The sequence below is a fragment of the Mustelus asterias genome, chromosome 14, assembly GCF_964213995.1.
Source record: "Mustelus asterias chromosome 14, sMusAst1.hap1.1, whole genome shotgun sequence".
Taxonomy (NCBI): Eukaryota; Metazoa; Chordata; class Chondrichthyes; order Carcharhiniformes; family Triakidae; genus Mustelus; species Mustelus asterias.
Window position 1 is genome coordinate 53086411 of NC_135814.1, and position 23756 is coordinate 53110166.

The following is a 23756-nucleotide window of genomic DNA, read 5'->3' on the forward strand; positions in this document are numbered from 1 at the left end:
TCCCAGACCCCGACTTCACACCCCGACACAACTCCTGACTCTGTTCCCCCAACCTTTAAACCTAGCTGGTAAAACAGGCAGTGCAGCTTCCTTACCTGCATTTGAGCTGCCCTCAATTTGGACCCCAAGTACGCACTGCAATATACAGATCTTGCCTAGCTTGAGTCGAAAGGTCAGGCGAGAAAAGAGTGGCTGGATTTCAAGGTATGTAACTACTAGCAGAGTGGAATTTTAACTCAATATGCTACTCTGCTGGAAGTTATAGGCCATGATGTTTCCTTCTTGTGACATATAAAGGTATAATTCCCAGTTAATTAATTGGAGGAATTTAAACCGAGGGTAGCAACTTACTGCCCCCTGAGATTCTACTGCCGAAACAGAATAGGATGTTAACATTCCATTTTCAGCATCTGGCTGGGACACCTACCAGAAGGCAGCAGTGTCTTGCTGTAATTGTAGGTTGGACCCCCGTGGTGTCCTTAGGCGCGATCTTGCAAAAGAAATTCTAAGCCCAGGACGAGCGTGAAGACTGGAGAGTTTTTGGTCCCTGATCATGGAGAAACAGTGGTGCTTTGCCTGCCAGATTGGATCTGTTAGGGCCTGTTTTGATGGCTAACAGTTAAATGGTAATGTTTTTTAAGGGTTGCTTATAAGCCAGGAGGAAAAATGGGGTGCCCTTTTGGGCCCCACAAAGAAAACATGAGTCACTCCTGCCCTGGAATTTCCTTCTTAGTTTTGTTAACTCTCTTTCTCTCTCCACAGAAGTTGCCAGATCTGCTAAGATTTCCAGTATTTCCTGTTTTTATTTCAAATTTCCAGCATCTGCAGTATTTTGCTTTTATATTACCGTTTATAATATGCTTTCTTTTCATATTAGTCCTCCCTAAGTTTCAAATCATCTGCAAACTTCATAATGTGTCTCCCTACGATCAATTAAAACTGAAGACTTGTAATTGAGCCAAAACTGGCCTTCAAGGCAAACCACATTTCTGTCTGAAAAACATCCATCCATCATGACCCTTTGTTTTCTGTCTCTGGACTAATTTCATATCCGCATCTCCACTTCCCCCTACTTGCATGGGATTTCACCTTCTTAATAAAAAGCCCCTTAGATGGCACTGAGATAAGGAGACCAAAATACCCCAGGTGCAGTCTCACCAACTGTCTATATAATTGCAGCAAGACATCTTTCCTCCTGTACTCAAATCCCCTTTTAATGAAGACCAACATGCCAATGGTGGACTATCAAGGTAAAACACACCATGGGGGTGGGGGGAGAAAATCCCATCTATAGATTGTGAACAGCTGTGGACCAAGCAATGATCCTTGCAGTACCCCATTAATAATAGTCTTCCATCCTGAAAGTGACCCATTTATTCCGACTCTGTCTTCTGTCTGTTAACCAATTCTCAACTCGTTTATTTCCCCCAATCCCATGTGCTCTAATTTTATTTACTCACCTCCTGTGTGGGACCTTACCAAAAATCTTCTGAAAATCCAAATACACAAAGTGCATCCACTGGCTCTCCTTCATCAATGCTGCAAGTAATATCAAAAACTCCAACAAGTTTGAGAGGCATGATTTCCCTTTCATAAATCCATGTTGACTCCACTTTTACCATTATTTTCTAAATGTCCATGATATGGTTGATTGGTGGATGAGCTTGAGGAGCTGAATGACCTACTCCTGTTTCTGTGTACTCATGTAGGAAGATTATTTTTTCTTCTGTGATTGAATCCACTCTTTCCTTAACTATTCTTTCAACTTGCATTTAATGCTTTGCTATTTGTCTGTACTAATTGATTTCCCGTGGCGTTGCATATTGCGATTTAAGAACAAGTATGGTTTTCAGGTAACTCGTGTTTACTGAATTGGGAATAATTGGATTGACCATACAGGCATATTTTAGTCTTCATTTTAAAACCATTCATTTTGTCCTTTTTTAAAATTTCCACTATAAATTTTGTCATGAACAGGTACAGGAAATAATCCAAAAAGCTTGTGGCTATCATATCGAGAAGTCTAGAATACAAATGGATATTACATAAACTAGAGTTGTATTCCATGATATTTAGAACATTGATGTGGAGATGCCGGCGTTGGACTGGGGTAAACACAGTAAGAAGTTTAACAACACCAGGTTAAAGTCCAACAGGTTTATTTGGTAGCAAAAGCCACACAAGCTTTCGGAGCTCCAAGCCCCTTCTTCAGGTGAGCTCTCACCTGAAGAAGGGGCTTGGAGCTCCGAAAGCTTGTGTGGCTTTTGCTACCAAATAAACCTGTTGGACTTTAACCTGGTGTTGTTAAACTTCTTACTGTATTTAGAACATTAACATTGATTTGATTGAAATTTTCAAAATATTAAGGAGAAAAGATGGAACATATAGAGAACCTCTGTTGGTTGGAGTCTGGGACTTGGGGGGCATAATCTAAAAATTACAAATTATGAAACACTTCTACATGCCAGGAGTAGCAGAAGTTTGGAACTCTCTCCCACAAATGGTAATAGATGCAGGATCAGTTGTTAATTTTAAATCTGAGGTTGATAGATTTTAATTAACCACACGTAATTAAGGGACATGGGGCATGGAATTGGTAGGTCACAGGTCAACCATGAGTTTATCAAATGGTAGAACAGGCACAAGGGAATAATGGCCTTTCCCTGTCCCTATGTTTCTAATATTAGCTTTAAAAGTAATTTAGGAAAAGAAACTGAACAAAAACTGCTGGAAAAAATTGATTTGTTCTTGGAATCTACTGGACCAATTTGCACAATCCACATCCTGTATGTGCCAAACTCTGAATACAAATATCCACTCTGAGCCCAAGCTTTTTGGGAAGGTTGAAGTCTCCAAGTAAAAACATTAGCTTTACAAGATTCAACGGATACATTTAATCTTGTTATTATGAAATGTGATATTTGTGAGGGAAGTATACAACTAAACCATGAACTGAAAATTTACAAGTATCTTCTTGTCTTCAAGCTTAATTCCATTTGGGTGCAAGCTTGTGCATATTTACAGGAATTGAATTTAATGGTCTAAAAGGGACTGATTATTTTTATCATAACTCCATCTCAGTAGCAGAATAATATATTACATTTTTTAAAGTTTATTTATTAGTGTCACAGGTAAGCTTATATTAACACTGCAATGAAGTCACTTGAAAATCTCCTAGTCACCACACTCCGGCGTCTGTTCAGGTACACTGAGGGAGAATTTAGCATGGCCAATGCACCTAACCAGCACGTCTTTTGGACTGTGAGAGGAAACTGGAGCACCCGAAGGAAATCTACCGCAGGCATGGGGAGAACACGCAGACACCGCACAGACAGTGACCCAAGTCGGGAATCGAATGTGGGTGCCTGGCACTGTGAGGCAGCAGTGCTAACCACTGTGCCACCGTGCCTCTCTGTATTGTGTAATATAACACTAATATAAAACTGCTGGGCATCCAAATTGCCATGTACTAATAACATGGGTAATCTGTTTGTAATTTAGAATTAGAAGTGATGAAGCGGTATTTGAAAGCTGTAATTCAGTGTTGAAATTCAGCAGATATGCTTGCAATATATAAGCATCAATTACTCTATTTATTGTATACACATATTCTTTTGTAGGCTGCACTAATGCTCACTGAAGCCCTGAAAGAACAAGAAGCACAGATTGAACTAAAGCGAAAAAAAACAAATCTTCTCGAAAGACAAGAAAAAAGCCAAATGGAGGAAATGCAACGCCGAATAAACACGGGTGAGGATGAAGAGTATAAAAAAATAGTAAAACAAAAGGAAAAAAGAAAGGCTCTTGCTGATTTTCATCAACAACAGTGAGTATACATTTCTGTTACATTATTGAAATAAATCTCTTTCCTAATACAATATGAAACCTCAGGTAAAGTTGGATGTAGACAGGGAATATGAAAATAAACTTGCAAGGAATATCAAAATCAATACAAAGGTAATTATATGAGGAAAAAAGATAGATGAAAAACAATGTACACCCCTTGAAAACTGATAATGGTGATACTATCAATGAAATTAAGGGAATGGCAAACGTGTTCAGGAAATAAGGGAGAAAAGAAAGGAGAAGGGATGTCAACATTGAAAAAGGAGAATATTACAGTGCTTGAAAGAGAGGATGTCAATGACAGAATCTATTTGATTAGATTTAAGAAATCTTAGAGGTCCCATTACACAACTGGGTGCATTCAATAGGCCACTGAAAGGTGAGAAAGATATTGAGGTGCAAATTTGCAGAGAAATTACATTGTAGTGCAACAAAAGAGTAATGATAATAGAATCCCTATAATGCAGAAGGAGGCCATTTGGCCCATCGAGTCTGCTCCAATGGAGCATTTTACACAGGTCTCCCACCCTAGCCCGTAACCCCGCGCATTTACCCTATTAATCCCCCTAAGCTACACATCTTGGGACACTAAGCGGCAATTTTGCATGGCCAATCCACGTAGCTTGCACATCTTTGAACAGTGGGAGGAAACCGGAACACCTAAGCAGACATGGGGAGAATGTGCAATCTTCACAGTCACCCAAGGTTGGAATTGAACCAGCGTCCCTGACACTGTGAGGCAGCAGTGCTCACCACTGTGCTGCTCTTGAAGGACCTCAATTACCCTAATGTACACTGGGACAGTAATAATGTAATAAGCAGAGAGGGGGAAGAGTTTCTGATGTGTTCAGAATTTTCTTGATCAGTATATTTCTTGCTCAAAGAGGAAGAAGGCAGTGCTGGATCTACATCTGGGGACTGAGGTCAGTCAAGTGAATCAAGTATAAGTGGGAGAACATTTAGGAAACATTGATCATTGTATCAGAAGGTTTAGTTTAGTTATGGAAAAGGACAATGTGCAATCTAGAGTAAAAATACTTAATTGGAAAAGGGCCAGTTTCACTGGGACGAGAACAAATTTGTTCCAGGTAAGTGAAAGATTGACTCCCACAATTGTAAAGGGATAGTTTACTGCCTTTAAGCAGGAGACGGTTCGGGTATACTCGAGGTATCTTCTCAGGAGGGGGAAGGTAGAGCAACCAAAGACAGGGCTTCTTGGAAGACAAAAGAAGTGGAGGATAAGATGAAGCTGAAAAAGGCTATGTATGATGAATGCCAATTTGATCATTCAAATGAGAATTATGCAGAATATAGAAAATTCAGGTGGGATGCAAAAAGGGAAAATAAGAGGCAAAGAGAGAATATGAGAACAGATTGGGAGTTAACATAAAAAGGAATCCAAAAATTTTCAATAGGCTTTGTAAATAGTAAAATGATAGAAACAGGAGGCAAGGGACTGATTAGAGACCCAGAAATACAGAGAACATGTCTAATGTACTAAATGAATACTTTGCATTTGTCTTTACCAAAGTCATAGTGAAAAAGAAAGTAGTTGAGATACTGGATGAGCTAAAAATGGCTAAAGAGTATTAGAAAGGCTGTTTGAACTTAAAGTTGATAAGTCATAAGGATCGAATGGAATTCATCTGATAATACTGAGATAAGTAAAGGTTGAAATCAGAGGCACTGGATGTAATCTTCCAGTCTTTAGAATCTTGGTTGGAAAACTGGAGAATTGCAAATATAATGCCCTTATTCAAAGAAGGGTGTAAGAAATCTAGCAACTACAGGTCTGTCAGTATAGACTTGGTGGCAGGAAAACTTTCAGTTATGATAGTCTGGAACAAAGTTGATAGTCACTTGGACAAGTGATAATTAATTAAGGAAAGCCAGCACTGATTTGTTCAAATCAAATAGCATTTGACCAACTTAACTGAATTATTTGAGCTGTAACAGAGAGATTTGATGAAGGTAATGTGGTGGATATGATGTGGACTTCCAAAAGATGTTCAATAATGTGTCATATAATAGGCTAGTCAGTAAAATTGAATTTCATGGAATAAAAGGGACAGCATAGATACCAACTAAGTGGAATGACAGGAGCCAGGAGGTAGTGGTGAATGGTTATGAACTGGGTGTAAGTGGATTTTGATTTGATTTGATTTATTATTGTCACATGTATTAACATAGTGAAAAGTATTGTTTCTTGCTATACAGACAAAACATACTGTACATAGAGAAGGAAACGAGAGGGTGCAGAATGTAGTGTTGCAGTCATAGCTAGGGTGTAGAGAAGGATCAACTTAATGCAAGGTAAGTCCATTCAAAAGTCTGACAGCAGCAGGGAAGAAGCTGTTCTTGAGTTGGTTGGTACTTGACCTCAGACTTTTGTATCTTTTTCCCGAAGGAAGAAGGTGGAAGAGAGAATGTCTGGGGTGCGTGGGGTCCTTAATTATGCTGGCTGCTTTGCCGAGGCAGTGGGAAGTGATGACAGAGTCAATGGATGAGAGGCTGGTTTGTGTGATGGATTGGGCTACGTTCACGGCCTTTTGTAGTTCCTTGCGGTCTTGGGCAGAGCAGGAGCCATACCAAGCTGTGATACAACCAGAAAGAATGCTTTCTATGGTGCATCTTTAAAAGCTGTTGAGAGTCATAGCTGACATGCCAAATTTCCTTAGTCTTCTGAGAAAGTAGAGGCGTTGGTGGGCTTTTTTAACTATAGTGTCGGCATGGGGGGATCAGGACAGGTTGTTGGTGCTCTGGACACCTAAAAACTTGAAACTCTCAACCCTTTCTCCTTCGTCCCTGTTGATGAAGACAAGGTCATGGAGAGCAGATGAAATTGGCAGACATATGACGGATGAAACTTACTGCAGAGGAGTAAGAAATGGTATATGTTGCTAGGAAGAATGAGGAGGTGCAATATTAAATAAAAGGTATATTTCCAAGAATAGAGAGACTGGAGGGTAAATGTGCACAAATCATTCAAGATATAAGGACAGGAGGAGAAAATGGTTAAAGATACATCCTGGGATCTTGGGCTTTATAAACAGAGGTAGAGATTACAAAGCAAAGAGGTCATGATTAACCTTTCTAAAACACTGGTTCCATCTGATTCTGATTCTGAGCACCGCAGTGTAGGAAGGTTATGAAAGCTTTAGAGAGTGTGCAGAAAAGATTTATGAGAATGGTCCAGGCATCAGCGACATCAGTTACTATGTGGGTAGATTGGAGAAGTTCATGTTGCTCTCCTTAGAGAAGAGAAGATGGAGAGGAGATTTGATGGAGGTATTTAAAATTGTGACAGATCTGGACATAGTCTGTCCCCATTGGCTGAGGGTTGAAAATCAGAGGATATTGATTTTAAACTGATTGGCAAAAGAACCATAAGTGACATCAGCAAAAATCCTTTTTGCATAGCTAGAGGTCAGGATCTGGAAGGCACTGGAAGACAGACTCGACTGTGAATTCAAAAGTGATAAATACCTGAAGAGAAAAGTGAAAGGGTTTGCACAGCTATGTGAAAAGGGCAGGAGAGTTGCTCTTATAGAGATCTGGCATGGACACGGTGGGCCAAACCACCACCACCTCTGCTTGTAACCATTCTATATGGATAATTATTTTCTGTTAGTATTTACAGTGGAGGGTATCATGCCAGACATGCTAAGGAAACTAATATTCAATTTGGGACAGGGACCCACCAAAACTAATGTAAGCAGAATATCTGTCCTGAAGAAATTAGTGGCACTAAGTAATGACAAGTCCCCAGCATCAGATGATTTTCATTTGATACCCCAACTATAATCTTCAAAGTTCTCTTGAATCAGGAACTGTTCCTTTAGTCTGGAAAACTATGCATTTCACCCTACTACTTAAGAATGGTGAGACAAGGGACTGGATTTTACTCCCTGTTCCTCCAGTGATGGGTTTACAAGAGTGGGTTGGGGGAGCACATAAAATGCCATGGGACATCATGGGAGTGATGGTGCAGGCGTCCGAGAGTGGTATTAAAATTAGAAGATGTATCTTCTCCTGACACCACAAACTCAGCAGTTATACTCCCCACCTGCCCTCTTTGACATTTGAGAACCTGGGTCATTAAAGTATCTTAATGTTTCCATTGAAATATATTAACATATTCGATACCAACCATTCACAATTTTTGTGACGGGATGTCTGTGAAAGTTGTGCACGCTTCTAATTTTATTTTAAAATGATGGTGTTAACATAATTTCTTTGATGCTAGGATAAAGAAAAATGAACGTTTAAGAGAACAGGAGAAACAACAAGATGTAAAGGAAGGAGAAGAAATCAAGAAATTAGCCGACCTTTATCAATGGGAACTCAATAAAATTGAACAATTAAAGCAGCAAGAGAAACATAACAACATGTTGAATCATAGGGTATGTATCGTATACTTTTCGACCAAAAGAGTTGAACAACATTGGTTACAGGAATCTGGATGGTTTGTTATTGTGGTAAACTTTATCCTTGATTTATGATATGCATTTTTAGCTTTACATCATTGCCTCAAGTTTTGTTTGATGAAACTGATTCTTATGTGGGTTAAGATTACAAATATCCTGGTTGTCGCAGATATTTTAATTGTACTTAAAAACAGTGGTTCAACTAAAAAAGAAAATTCCTGCATATCACATTCAGTCAAATACTTTCACCAAATATAGACCTAGATTTTCTGCTCAAGCATAAGTCCAAGGGAAATGAGGTGATGCAAAAATTACACTGGTCAGCTAGTGGTGTATTGGCCTTGCTATATTTTGGGGTCAGCTTCATTATCATGATTAGGTGAGCACCAGTCATGGAAAACCTCTGTATTCATGCTTGTTGCTTAAAGTCCTTCAGCAGGTGAAAGGGGAAAGTATTTAGATTCAAAATCTGAATCAACTGAAGGCAGTGCTAGTGAAGCCAAACGTCCTCCTGAGGGTGTGTACTATCTGCTGGCTACACCTGGCACATGCACAATCATGAGAAAAGTACTTGCACGGCTGTCCTTATGAGCTGGAACTGGCAAGATTATGTTGTCAGATAGCCATATTGAATTTGCACCGTGCAGATTCATTCAACAGATTTGTATGTCACTCAACAATGATCAAACATTCAGCTGTAGTATGAATCCTGCACCAATGTTATTTAAAGGACCTATCAACAGATTGCAAGCAAAATGGGTTTTGATTACTGCTTTTTGACAAAAAATCATTTTTGGAAGGAGGGAAAAGAGTTTTTTTGTTCCCTTACGGATTCTTACAAATTTTCTGGAAAGATGTGAGATAGAGGAAAAGGGTCTTTCTGGTAGTGAATGTCCTCAGACAAGTAACTTGATAGAATGGAAAATGGTGTATACCAATTACAATGGCATGCACAGCATCTTGGAGACAATGCAAGAAGAACTTTATTGACCTGTGTCAAGTCAGCTAAGATCGAAGAAAATATGTTTATTATGCAACAAGGTGCACTTTGAATCACCACGCTTCAAATGTAACTGTTCTGTCATTAACATCCTTGCATTCATTCAAACCAAATGGCCCCTACTATCTAATGTAGCTGCATGGTGCATATAGATGTTCAGGTAGCCACATTGGCCTTTGTACTTGGGAATAACTGTATGTCATCATTCTACTTCTCAGCAGTTGCATAGAAAACAAAAGCGAAATAACATTGTTAGGAATCTTCAACCCTCTTGGAAGCCCAAATTATTGAGTGGCTTTAGCGAGGAGTCAATGGGAAGACTGTCACCAAATCAAGGTTCATGATTACCTTCTTCTAACCTGCCTTCTCAACCTATTCTCTCACTTACTGACCAGGCAGCGTATATTAGGTCCTTTGCCCTGTTAGTCTTTCTACAGAAAGACATATGAAGGCTGTTCAGAAAGACACAATTTTAACTTGTACTTTCCTCTTTAGATTTACCAAAAGTAGTAGATTCAGGCATTTAAAAAATTTATTTCTCTATGGAATATGGGCATTGTAGCTAGCATTTATTGTCCATCCTGAATTGTTCTTGAGAAGGTGGTGATGGGCAGCCTTCTTGAACTGCTGCAGTCCCTGTGGTGTAGGTACATCCTCAGTATTGTTAGGGAAGGCATTCCAGGATTTTGACCCAGTGTTCTCTTAAGCTGTCTGGACTTGTGTGCCCACATACTTGTAGATGGTAGCTGTCATGGGTTTGGAAGTTGCTACCTGAGGAGTCTTGGTGAGTTGCTGCAATGCATCTTTTAGATGGTACATCCTGCCGCCGCTGTTCGTTGGTGATGGAGGGAGTGAATATTTGTGGAAGGGCTGGCAATCAAGTCGGCTGCTTTGTCCTGGATTGTGATGAGCTTCTTGATTATTGTTGGAGTTGTACTCATCCAGGCAGTTGGAGTGTAAGGAGGTAAGTTACTTGCTGCAGGATTCTTAACCTTTGGCCCGCCCTTGTAGCCACAGCATTTATATGGTTCATTCAGTTCAGGTTCTGTTCAATGGTAACCCCTCCCCAGGATGTTGATATTGTGGTATTCAACAATGGTAATGCCATAGAATGCCAAGGGACGATGGATGGATTCTCTCTTGCTGGAGATTGTTGTTGTCTGGACTTGTGTGACGTGAATGTTAGTTGCCACTTATTAGCCTTTCTCTCTCTCTCTCTGTCAAAACAGTTCAGATCATTTGGACTATAAAGAGACTATAAAGTCTCTTCCCTTCTTCATGATATGATTCCTGCCCCAGACAGAAGCCTGTCCAGCTTCCTCTTGTAGGCTTGCAGGCAGTCAGTACCCACTACAGTAGCTGTTAATATATTCCAAATATTCTCAATTCCCTGGGAAAAGAATAACTGCCAAACACCCAGTCTACTCCTACACATAACATTTAAACTAATATCTTCTGGTCCTCTCCAATCAATAGATTGGACCTATCAATCAATAAGAACTCTATCCAACCCTTATATTGGACTATAGAGTCCTATCAGGTCACCTGCAAGTCTACACTGCTCTAATACACCAAGGTCTTTGACCCTGTCTGGATAGCTGAGGTTTTTTTTAAACTAGGATCTTTCTTGTAGCTCTTCTCTGGACCTTCTCCAAGGCCACTATGTCACCATGTGGGTATAGCAAAATTGGGCACAATACCCTAGATACTATCTGAGCAGCAACCTATGCTGTGTCGGTGTCCTTTGATTTATGCTGACTTGCACTTTTGATTTTCTCTGAACAATTAAATAGATGATTGAAACTCTGGAGTAATGTTGACGTTAATATATTACTGTAAATGTGTGATTTCAGGCATATGTTGCAAATATGAACATCATTAAAGCACTGGAAAAGCAAAAAGAAGAATTGCAAGATGAAGATATCAGGTTATTTGTTTCAGCAAAACAAAAAATGTTAAAGCTTAGGAAACAAAAACAAGCAGAAATAGACAAGTAAGCAAATTTTCCTTCTATTTCTTTGTACTGCTTGGGTAATTTGCTGAAGTGCATGGGTCCTTTAAAGCTTTCTGTGTATATTACTAAACAACACCTCCCTAACCCACAATTACTACCATCTAGAAGGACAAGGGCAGCAGATATCTGGGAACACCACCACCTGGTAGTTTTCCTCCATGTCACTCACCATCCTGATTTGGAAATATAATTGCGCAGGCACTGTAATCTAGTTGGGCCAAATTGCCTGAATCACAGAATTGTTACACTGCAGAATGAACCCCTTCAGCCCATCATGTCTGCACCAGCTGTCTGATGGCACTAGGTGAATTGCTCATTCTCCAACCTTCTTTCTCCTTTACAGATAATTCCCCTAAGAATGCCTCGATTGAATCTGCCTCCACCTGAGTACTCTCTGGCAGTGCATTCCAGACCTAACCATTTGTTGCGTGATAAGTGTTTTTCCTGAGGCTATTTTTCCTCCTTTTGCCAATTTATTTAAATCTGTGCCTTCTCATTCTCAATCATTTCATGAGTGGGAGCAGTTTCCATCTATCTACTACGCCCAGATCCCTCTTGATTTTGAATATTCCATGAAATTTCCTCTTATCCGTCTTTCTCCCCAAGAGAAACTGCCCCAACTTCTCCAATCGTCTACATAACAGATGCTCCTCATCCCCAGAAGCATCTCGTGAATCTTTTCTGCACTCTCCAATATCTGGGCTGGATCTTAGGAATTGCTGCACAGTTTGGGGATTGGGAACATTGTAAGCAGTGAAATGGACTTAGAAAGTATGTTGAGAGTAGAAATTCACAGGAAGTTAATTGAATCCATTCTATTTTCTGTTTTTTATATATTGGCCTGAAATCTGTGCAAGATTCCATGAGTGAGATAGTTTTTCTCCTTCCTTATGAGGAAAAAGGCTCTAAACAATAATGAAAAGTGTTAATATGTTTTCAGCATCAAATCTCAGTATTTTCTTTGTAGAATTGAGTGGTGTGCCATTGGAGACAAAATAAAATTGTCAAACAACACATTAGCTACAGAGTTAGCTGAAATAATCTATTACAAGTCTCACGGAAGTGCCATGATCTAATCGAGCCAATCAAATCAGACACAAGGAAACATCTTTGTTTTTCATAGTCCATACTTTCAATCATTGCAGAAGTTTTTGAATTAACAAAGCTCTACTCAAGCAACTATTTTCATGCCTGATTCATTTTGACACTCAGGAATTTGTGTGAAACCTTAGGTATAGCACTATCTGTTTTTGTGATGTAATGTCAAGACAGTCAATGCCTTGAGCCTATCCCACCAATCAGTGAGATCATTAACTCTATCTACCTACCTTGCCTCCACATTCATAAGTATTATTCGACAAAAGTAAACCAATGCATTACAAACTTTTATTGCCATTATAAATATTATGGCTTATTCATAACCATTGATTACCCATATTTTATACGTATTTGTTTATTAAAAGCTTTTCATTAAACGGCAAAACTTGAAAATATCTGCTATAATAGATGATTTTGTGCTTATCTCATCACTCTAGGGAGAAAGAGGAACATAGAAAACTGATGGTAAAGCTTATAAGTGAACAGATGAAAGAAGAAGTAAAGGATGAATTGCACCGCATTGCCAAGGCTAAAGCAGAGATTGAAGCTAAAAGAGATATGGAAATAAAAGAAAAGGAAGAAAAAACAATGGCAGATTTGAAAGCAATAGAAGAACACAGATTAATGACGGTAACCTGCTTGTATGGTTTGATGTTACAGATGATTCTGTTTTTACATATTCTGTTTTTCCCATTGCGATAACTCACCTATCCCATAACCATACAGGCAAAATTCAATTTGGGCAGGAGCCAAAATGCGCATTGATCAGCTGGCCACCTGTTAAGCTCCTGCTTCTTGAGTTTTCTGCCTGAAGACAGGCCGATTCTTAGCGCCACAACCTCTCCATAGGTAGAGCAAAGAGGCAGGTCCTGAATTAATCCCAGTCAAATCAGAGATCAAACCTCATACTGTTGGCACCAATCTGATCCACACCGGCTGTCCAACCAACACCCCACCCCCACAAGACATCCGAATTGCTGTGGCAACATACACTTTTATAGGCATGTTCTCGTCTGAATCTGTGGAAAGAGAAGGTAGAGGCTCTAATTTCTTTCTGTCACATGGCTGACCAGGAATCTCTCTTGCAAGTACCATCTGTCATTGGCATATGTTGGAAGGATTCACTAGCTGTTCAGCTGTGTAGTGAACAGACCTTCCTTGGCCATCAAGTCCTGGAGTGGGACTTGAATCTAGAACATCTGACTCAGAGGCAGAGATACTACCCACTACCTCATGAGGACTCCACTATCCATTAAACACCACACTCAAGTTACCTTTAAATTATTTGTACCACAACACTGTGTTTATCTGTACAATACCAGGGGAAGCATTACCTGCACATGTATCACTGACAGTGCGTCCCTGGCAGCTTCCTGAATCAAAGGTGACAGAGTGAACAAAGAGAGAAGAGAAAATATAGCACTGTTCTGGTTCCCTCCCACTTTGTCACTCACCCTCACTCTTCTTTGCCACTCTTGTTTGCTCCCTTAAGCACTTGCCTCAGTTCTCCCCTTGTTGCCTTCACCTACAGCCCATTGCCCCACCCTTTGTTACTAGCTCGCTCCCCCCTTCTCTCCGCTTCCCTCACTACCTTACACCCATGGCTTTTCCCTACTTCCTTTGTCATTCCTTTGCATCACCCTGTTTCCTCCTGCTTCCCTTGTGGCTCCTCACCTCACCCTTCACTGTTGGCTCACTTTCCTCCTCCCATTTTCCATTGCTGCTCCCTCCCGCTTCTGTCACCTCTCCTCTCTACTTTGTCTGTGCCTTTGATTGCTGGCTCACTTATATCCCATTTCCCACTCACTCTTTTTGAGTTCATGAAGGAAGTACATGGTTGATTAGCTACATTGACTTTCTCACCAAATGCCTGTTCTATCGCCATCTTGTGTACTTCATTCCAGACATTCACCACTCTGAATCATTTGTTTACCTTCCCTCATCTGAGCCATGCCTAGTCAATGTTAATTTATCAAAATGTATCATGATATGTTTGCTATTATTATTAAATTAACCACATAAATATTTAGGCCTTTATCAATTCACAAGTTTTGCAAGAATATTTTCAGAAATTTGAACATTATATTTGACTAAGGAAAAAATAGAAATGAGAGCAACTTAAAAATGTATTATGTTACATTGGAGAGCATAGTGGTGATATTAAAATATAACGAATCAAAAATAACAGTTGATTAAATTTATGATCTTTTATGAATCTACTGTGGTGTAAAGTGTCTGAATTAAATAATGTGAATTCAGATGAAAGAGCACGAGGAGAAGGCAAAGGAAGAAAAATTACAAGCAAAGGAAATTCTTCATGCCAAGATGGAAGCAGATTATTTACACCATGAAGAAGAAAGAAAGAAAAAGCTAAAACTCCGAGGAGACCTTGGGAGTGTGCAATCCTTCCTCATTGAACAAATGGTAAATGTTACTCTTCCTTGCAACTTCCTAATTGCATTTCTTCCCCTGCTGAAAGTAAGAATCATTACAGCTGTATCTTTCCATTTCTTTATCAAGTGGCCATTCTGCACCTGTGAGTTTGGATAGTAAGCAGCAAGATCCCAGGCTAAGACTTTTCCCTTTCCTTACTGTGGTGCTTCCACAAGTGTGCTAAGATTACAAAGCACCAAAATATTGAGTAAATATATGCTTAGGGAATGCTAGAAATGTGTGGAGCAATGTGGTTCTCTACTGATTAAAATACCAGTTATACTCTTTTACACAGATTGCCAGCCAACACAACAAAGAACTAAAATTACCTCGACTAATCGCTGGCAGCATAACTGAAAACTCTTTACTGTTTTCCACTGATACTTGGGGGGGATTTTTAACCAAATAAATGGGCAGCTTGGGCCATGTGGGGAGTTAAAATTCTCATAAATTGTAAACCCTATCCAACCCACTTCCAACTAGTCTACATCAGGCTTTAACTGAAGACAGGTGGGTGACTGACATTCCCCCTAGGTGGCAGATTAACACTTAAAATCTGGAGCTGTAAGCCTGCTTTTACTCAGTTTTTAATTTAATTATGGGATCTTGTTGGGGGTCCAGCAACTGAATCCAGGTAAGGCCTGGAGATGAGTGCATTGCACATACCTGCTGAATGCAGTGTGCCTGCCAGGGCAGTCCCTGTGACTAGACAACTTCCCCACAAGACCAATTCTCTCCCTTGCCCAGGCTCCCAACCCCATTCTCAGCTCTCTAATCCATCCCGCCAAGCCTCTGATTCCTCACCGTGTCCGAGGCTTCCAGTGCCCTAACTGGGCCTCCAATTCTCCTCCACAGGCCTCTGAACTCCACACTGCACCACTCATACCCCCTCACCCCATCCCCCCCACGAAGGCATCAGCATCAGCCTCTCCAGCCAAGTAATTGGCAGCACCCAATCCGGCCAAGATTGTACCCCCACTGGACCTTTCCATCTGTTTCCCTGAGGTGCATCAACGTCATTCCCCACCTCCTGAGATTGATCAGATTCCCCCATTCTCCCCGCCCCAGATCAACTCCCTTCCTTCCTCACAAATTGATTCCCCTTACTGCCCCCCCTGAGATTGATCCCTTCCCTGCAAGATCTGCCCCTCCCATGTCCTGGGCATGGAGTTCAGCTGTCGCTCACTGTCTGGTTGGCAGCCAAGTTTATCAATATGGTTGGGTTTTGGATGAGGAACATTCTGATGATGCTCTGCACCTTTCTCACAATTTTCAAACAGCCCCCTCCACCCACCGCCCCTCCACCCACCACCACTTTGATGGATCTGTTAACTAAATCAGTTATCTTTAGTCAAGTTTTGTTAGTTCTCAACCAGTATACTGGATTATGCAACACATGGTGGTAGAATACTCTATCTGGAAGGTAAAGAAATTGACAGGAATAGGAAAGCTGCCTTACTCGTAGTGATTAATATGGAGTGACATTAATAGCAGCAATGAAGAAAATAAAGTGATAAAGGCAGCAGATTCTGGATGTAAAAAGGAAAATTGACACTTTTTTAAAAAAAAACTCCGCTCCTGATTTTTTAAATTGTCAAATAGCAGCTGTTTGACTCTTGTGATGAATATGGATTTATCTTATAAATGACAATCATTTGAATGGTTAACTAGAAAATTTAAGTAACTATCAATAGAAATGCATAATTGACAACTAAATAGATGTGTTAGACTTTATTAATTAGAAGCTATTTTAAAAGTACAAATACTGGGAGCTTTAATGATGATCGATGTTATGTTATCGAAACAATGAACATCTTGAGAAGCGAGGGACACTTTACATTGATCATATAACCTGATGCTTTTACTATTAAAGATTGAGATTATGTTTATTGCAAATTAATATTTAATGGTACTGATCCAGATACTCTTCATTCTTATAAAAGGAAAGGATAATATATTAAATTGATCATGTCTGAAACCTTTACAAATTAGTACTTTCAAAATATTATTATACAATATGACAAAAAGACAAAAATTCACATTCATTAGAACAGACAGGGATGAGCTTTACTTAATTCTTCAACAACCTCATTGGAACAGAAAACAGCAGAAAGATATTTTCTCCAGTGCCAATTTTACAAGAACTGATTGTTGTACAAGGAGAGATTGGGTCACCTAAGCCTTGTATTCACTTGGGTTTAGAAAAATGAAAAGGGATCTCATTGAAACTGGAGGGGATTTTTCAGAGGTTAAGTATCGAGCTTAACTTTACCTAATACAAAGACTCGCGGACTACAGTATCCTGTTGAAAGATGTTTCTTTATGAACCAATCAATGCATGCTGGGAGAGAAAGGCTGGGCAATCCAACTCTTCTCTGAAGTTACATCACAGTGGCAATACAATTATACAACTTCCAAAAGGCATTTTACCTGCCTTCTGGCTCATCATGAGCCAATCATCATTAGTACAGGTCAATCATCAGGAGTAAACGTCATATACCTTGGCCAATTACAGATATTCTCTGACAGCATGGGAACAATAAGTTTTAGCGGTTTTTGCCTGACTTTCCCATGGCCACCTGTCCTAAACACTCATCTGGCATAATACTCAGCCTGTTCATGAGCTGTCTGGAATCACTAGCTTGTCCTTGTTCAATGAATATCTCGTTCATTGAGCTGTCTGGTACTCATGCTGATAACAGCTATGCCTCTATGGGTGTATTGTTATAAGGAATGTGGTTCACTTTACTGGCCTATTTCCCATGATGCCTTAGAACCCTGTGCCTTTAGCCAAGATCCATGCCTGTTCAAAATACGCTTTCAAAAATACATGTTTAAATTCTCTAACTGTGGTTATATGTGTTTCTATGCAGACAGTACCTCAATGCCACGGCCCAATCACGGCCCCCATGACGATTCCCGGGCCTTCCCCCACTGCCCCTGCTGGAGCGCTCCGATCTCCCCCCACCACAGCAGTGGCGATTTCCCCCCCCCCTCACCACAGCAGACACCCCCCCGCCCACCCCTCCCTGGGCAGAGCAACCCCCCTGCCCGTCCTGATCGCTGGCCTTCCCACCCCCACTAATCACCCTCTAGGCCCCGCACAATAAGCCCTGCCCCCTTGGCACTGCCCAATGCCCGCTGGGCAGTGTCATGGTGCCCCCTGGGCTTTGCCCCTTGGGCAGTGCCAGGAGGCATGGGCTGGCACTGCCAGGGTGCCCATGCTCAGGGGGCATCCCCCCCACCGCCCGACCCCCCCCCCCCCCCCCCGATGCACGATGATTGACCTGTACTAATGATGATTGGCTCATGATGAGCCAGAAGGCAGGTAAAATGCCTTTTGGAAGTTGTATAATTGTACTGCCACTGTGATGTAACTTCAGAGAAGAGTTGGATTGCCCAGCCCTTCTCTCCCAGCATGCATTGATTGGTCCATAAAGAAACATCTTTCACCAGGATACTGTAGTGGTGGGGTGGGGGTTGTTATATGATGAGAGACCGAGTAAATTAGACTCATATTCTCTGGAATCATTCACTTTGGTTATTAATGGAATACCAAGAAGCAAGAAAAATCACGAGTTTGAATCAGTCCTTTTTCAAGATGCAATTTTGCAGCTAGGATGGGTTCTCCCACATGGTTCTTTAGAGATGAATGCAAGTTGAATGTCTCTGGGTTTCCAGACAAAACTGTGGCTGAGTTTCTGAAGAGATCAATCCTTGCAGGTGAAGGTAGCCCCTCTCTCTCTGCCTTGATTGACTGGTTATATTAAGCAGTGTTCCTTTATTTTATTGGAGGAATGGTCCCTGTTTTGTCCTGTTGGTTTCCAGACTGATGTGTCTCTGGAGTAATAGAATTTGTTACCTGAAGTCAGTTTCAATCATATAACCAATGATCAGTACTTCTATTTTCCACAGAAATTGTTCTAAACTAGAAGCCATTGCTACACAAGGGAATGAATGGTGGCTGTTCACACCTGCTTATTGATTTCCCCACAACTCTCTTTGTTAAGTTTCAAACTTGTAAACTCTAAATCTGGGGCATCGATTGAATTTGAGTTTTGGTAAATACCCAGACAATAGAAGGTGTAAAGTCACAAGTAGTTTTGTAGCAAGCATGCCTATTCAAGGGAGGGCACTCAATTCACTGTACTTTACATTTTAATCACAAAAGGTCACCTTACCTTCGGAGACTATCTTTGCAGCACATTTTCCACTTTTTAATGGAAAAGTCTCTTTCATCGAGTCCACATTGAAGTGCATATGTTGAAAGTTAGAAGTGTCATATATCCCTCCTGGGCAGAACACACTCTGACTGTTGTCAATTTTCACCCTTAAAATAGTGTTGGGAATACTAAACATTGCACAAAAATATGATAGAATAATTGCACGATTTGAAGATATTTTAGAGCAACTGAAATGATCAGGTTAACATGATTCCTGCGTAGCTACTTGAAATGGATCGCTCTTGCTGCTTAGTTTTTATCTTTCTCTTATTTGCTTAATTGACAACAATGTACTCTCTATTTAGCAAAGCATAATAACGTCAAGAGGCATCGGGCTTGATTTTTCTTGCTTCGTTTCCAGGCTGAAAAGAAAACCAAGGCTTTACGTAATCGTGCTGCTGAGCTGGAACATGAGCAAAAAGGCATGGCTTTACTTGAAATCGAAAAGAAGCAATTCGAGAAGTATGCACTGGAAGTTATTGATGCAGCTGCAAAAAAAGGCCGAAATGTCTATCCACTTATTAAAGCAGCTCACCAAGGCATTGGTGGTGGACGCGGTCCTGTGTTTACTGAAAAAGGTGGAATTAGACCTAGTTACCAAGTCAAAGACACCTCTGGAGTTCAGCTTCCAAATTATAAACGTAGTACAACTGAGGAAGTTAAGAACATACATGATAAATGTGACATTGAGAGATCTAAGAAATCGCTAGGTTTTATATGGTAAAAGCTTTGAAAATTACTAATGTACAAATTGATTTTAATTTTTGCAAATAGTTTACATTAATGAAAACTAAAATTAATCTTTCTACATTATCATCTACATACTGGCAACCATGTACTGTCTAGATTTGATATAATCATTCTATTTCATGTATTTGAAACAAACAGAATGTTTGAGTAACCATTCCAGTAGTGTGTTTCACAGAGAGAGTAAAATATCAAGGATTGAAGTATAGTAGCAAATTGGAAGAGATTAATAAACTCAATCTGAACCAACGTTTAATTCTCCACATCAGCACAAATAGATTCTGAATTTTAATAACAAAGTATTGACAAAGAATGTATGGTAATTGAATGAAATAATAAATCAAAAGAGATTAAATTTGATGCTCATGTATCATTCTTACACTATGCATATACATATAGGGCCAATAGTGTTATTAATTTTTAACATTAACCACAATAATATAATCAAATATTAAAAAATAAAAACAGATTGAAAGAACACATGCAAATAACTGTATTTTTTCCCCATCTGGGACCTTTGCATACAGGAGACAAAACAGGGCACAGAAAGACAAGTTACACTATCAGACACAAATGAAAGCCTTTCTTTGAAAAACTACAATGTACAGTTGATTTTCCATAGTTGTTTTGATTGAGTAAATTTATCTGTAGTAAACTCAAGCAAATTCAGATAAATCAATCTCCCACAAACTACAAATGAAATAGCACTAGTTTTGAAATGAAATTGGTCAATTTACCAGAAAAGCTTCAACTTCTTCAACTCGTGGTATAAACTTGTTTGATTCTACCTCAGTAGGCACAGAGAGATGCCGATTGCCTCATCTGAAAGCTGACATCTCCAACAGTGTAGGACATCTTCCTTAATGCACTAACATGTCAGCTCAAATGAAACTTTCTCAGCTTCTTTCACAAAGGAGCTGGCCTTCGGGGCTATCCCCTACAGCAACTCACAACTCAGTTAAACTTCCTTTCCTTAAATATCTTTTTCCCCTTTCATCTCGGGTTCCATTGTCCTTAAACACCTATTTGAACTCAACTTCTCCAAATACAAAAAATGTTCACGTTTTCTATTTTGCCTTTACTTTCATGACAATAACATTTTCCCCTGTTTACTCATGGAACCTCTGTAAGATGCATGTGTTCCTTGTCACCTCTGAACTCCATTTGGAAATTCAACTGCTGAAAAGCCACGTTTTCCACATATCTCCCAATGCAAATTTCAGATCCAACCTATTTACTTGTAACTCAAACCCAAAATAATCTCTCATTACAAAAGCATAAACTGAACATCTTTAACCTTTCACCCCTGAGACCTCCCAAATAACCTGTCTCAAATAACCTTGCCCTGTTCAATTGACTTTAATCACATACACACAAACAGTTTTCTTAAAATACACAAAATATAATCACAAAAATATACAAACATATCTCATCACACGAGAGGTCAGAATATTATTACTGACATTTAAATCATATTAAATATACAGTAAGAGAATATATTCAAGACAATTTTAAAAGGTGGATGCATTTATTTTTGTGCAACATACTTAAATTTTAGAGCACAGAAGTTAAATTTGACATTTGACTTTTACAGATTTTATACTTGTTTAGATGATACACAACTTTAATAATAACCATTGTAACCATAATTTTGATCATCATTTTAAAATTCAGGGATTCGTGGAGGCAATGGCCTAGCGTTATTATCTCTAGACTACTAATTCAGAAACTCAGCTAATGTTCTGGGGACCCGGGTTCAAATCCTGCCATGGCAGATGGTGGAATTTGAATTCAATAAAAAATATCTGGAATTAAGAATCTACTGACGACCATGAAGCCATTGTTGATTGTCGAAAAAACCTATCTGGTTCACTAGTGTCCTTTAGAGAAGGAAATCTGCCATCCTTACCTGGTCTGGCCTACATATGACTTCAAAGCCATGGCAATGCGGTTGACTCAACTGTCCTCAGGCAAATAGGGATGGGCAATAAATGCTGGCCAGCCAGCAATGCCCATGTCCCATGAATGAATTTTTAAAAATCCAAAAGTATAAGTTGGATAGGGGTATGGAGAAAAAAGGATGTTTTTAACATTACTAACAAACAAAGTCTCTTTTCTGTTTGCAATCCTACAGTTGGTGCGGATTCCGGGAATCTCTTGTCTGTAAGCTAATTTTTCTCATCTGGGCAACTAATTCCAGCTGTTTTATCCTAATGACAACCCTTGGTCTATGGTTCTATGTTTTCCGGTCTCGTGTGTCGCAGGTAGCGTAGCGGGCGAGATAGGTAATTTGACAGGCTAGCAAAAGGTGCTTTGACTTTGGGTGGGAATTTCTGTTCCTGCAGCAGGAAAATCCTGCCCTTTTTTATTGGCCCGCATTCTGCTGTTTTTTTTAAGGAAGGCAAATTTAATATGTAAATGCAGGGCATTGGCACACTGATGCCAGCTTCCTGGAATCAAAATTAAACCAAAGGTTTATAAAAGACATTTTAAAGACTTCAGATTTATTGCAAAGCAACTAATTTGTATAACACAACAGCAAGATAATATAGATTTTAGAAATCAGATTCTAGAAATCAGAATGTGAAAATTTCCCAATTATGTCCTTGTCCACAAAAAACAACAAATCCAACCTGGTCAATTACTGCTCCATTGGCCATCAGTAAAGTGATGGAAGGGGTCGCGACAGCACTATCAAGCATCACTTAGTCAGCAATAACCTGCTCATTGACACTCAGTTTGGGTCACTCTCCACTTGTTAGAGTCATACCTGGTACAAAGGCATATGGTTGCGATTGTTGGAAGTCAATCATCAGTCTCAGGACATCACTGCAAGAGTTCCTCAAGGTGGTACCCCAGACCCAGCCACCTTCGTCTATTTCATCAATGATCTTCCCTCTATGATAAGGTCAAAAATGGGGAGGTTTGCTGATGATTGCATAATGTTCATAAAGATACAGATACTAAAGAAGTCTGTGTCTAAATGCAGGAAGACCCAGACAACATTCAGTATTGATACATTCATATGACACAATGATAATCTCCAACAAGAGAGATCTAACCATCTTCCCATGATATTCAATGCACTACCATTGTGAATATCCCACAATCAGCATCCTAGGGTCACCATTGATCATAAAGTTAACTATATCAGCCATATAAATACAATGGCTACAAAAGCAGGTCAGAGGCTGGGAATTTGGTGGGCAGAATTCCAGAAAGTCTGCCCACCATTTAAAAGGCACAGGTCAGGAGTGTGATGGAATACTCTGCACCTGCTTGGATGAGTGCAGCTCCAGCAACACTTAAAAAGGTCAACACCATCAGGATAAAGCAGCCCCACTGACTGGCATAACAACACCATCCAAACCTGAGAGCTCCACCACATAGATAGACAAGGACAGCAAATGCATGGGAACACACCAAATGCAAGATCCCCCCAAAGCCATACGCCATCCTCTCTTGGAACTATATTACCGTTCCTTCACTATCACTGAGTCTAAATCATGGAACTCCATTCCTAAAAGCACTGTGGGTGCACTTATATCACATGGAGTCTGAATCGTTGAATGGTTTCAAGAGGGAGATTGACACATTTCTAATTAAAAAAAAGGGAAAGGGGGATATGAGGAACAGGTGGGGAGGTGGATTTGCGATCAGGGAGAGATCAACCATAATCTTAAAAAAAAAATACAGCACAAACAGGCCCTTCGGCCCACAAGTTGCACCGGTCATGTCCCTACCTACCTAGGCTTATATATAGGCTTACCTATAACCCTCAATCCTATTAAGTTCCATGTACTCATCCAGAAGTCTCTTAAAAGACCCTATCGAGTTTGCCTCCACCACCACTGACGGCAGCCGATTCCACTCACCCACCACCCTCTGAGTGAAAAACTTACCCCTGACATCTCCTCTGTACCTACTCCCCAGCACCTTAAACGTGTGTCCTCTTGTAGCAGCCATTT

General features: G+C 40.0%; 1 protein-coding gene across 3 annotated transcripts in view; it reads left to right on the forward strand.

Moving 5' to 3' along the window:
• Positions 1 to 20140, forward strand: part of cfap210 (cilia and flagella associated protein 210) — a 36373-nt gene extending 16233 nt beyond the window's left edge. For all 3 annotated transcript variants that reach the window (XM_078229204.1, XM_078229205.1, XM_078229206.1), the window contains 6 exons: positions 3621 to 3826; positions 8093 to 8249; positions 11127 to 11266; positions 12823 to 13015; positions 14645 to 14809; positions 19403 to 20140. In XM_078229204.1, coding sequence (XP_078085330.1) covers positions 3621 to 3826; positions 8093 to 8249; positions 11127 to 11266; positions 12823 to 13015; positions 14645 to 14809; positions 19403 to 19765 — 1224 coding nt within the window. In that variant the 3' untranslated portion in view covers positions 19766 to 20140. The remainder of the gene's footprint in view (positions 1 to 3620; positions 3827 to 8092; positions 8250 to 11126; positions 11267 to 12822; positions 13016 to 14644; positions 14810 to 19402) is intronic.
• Positions 20141 to 23756: the final 3616 nt, after the last annotated feature.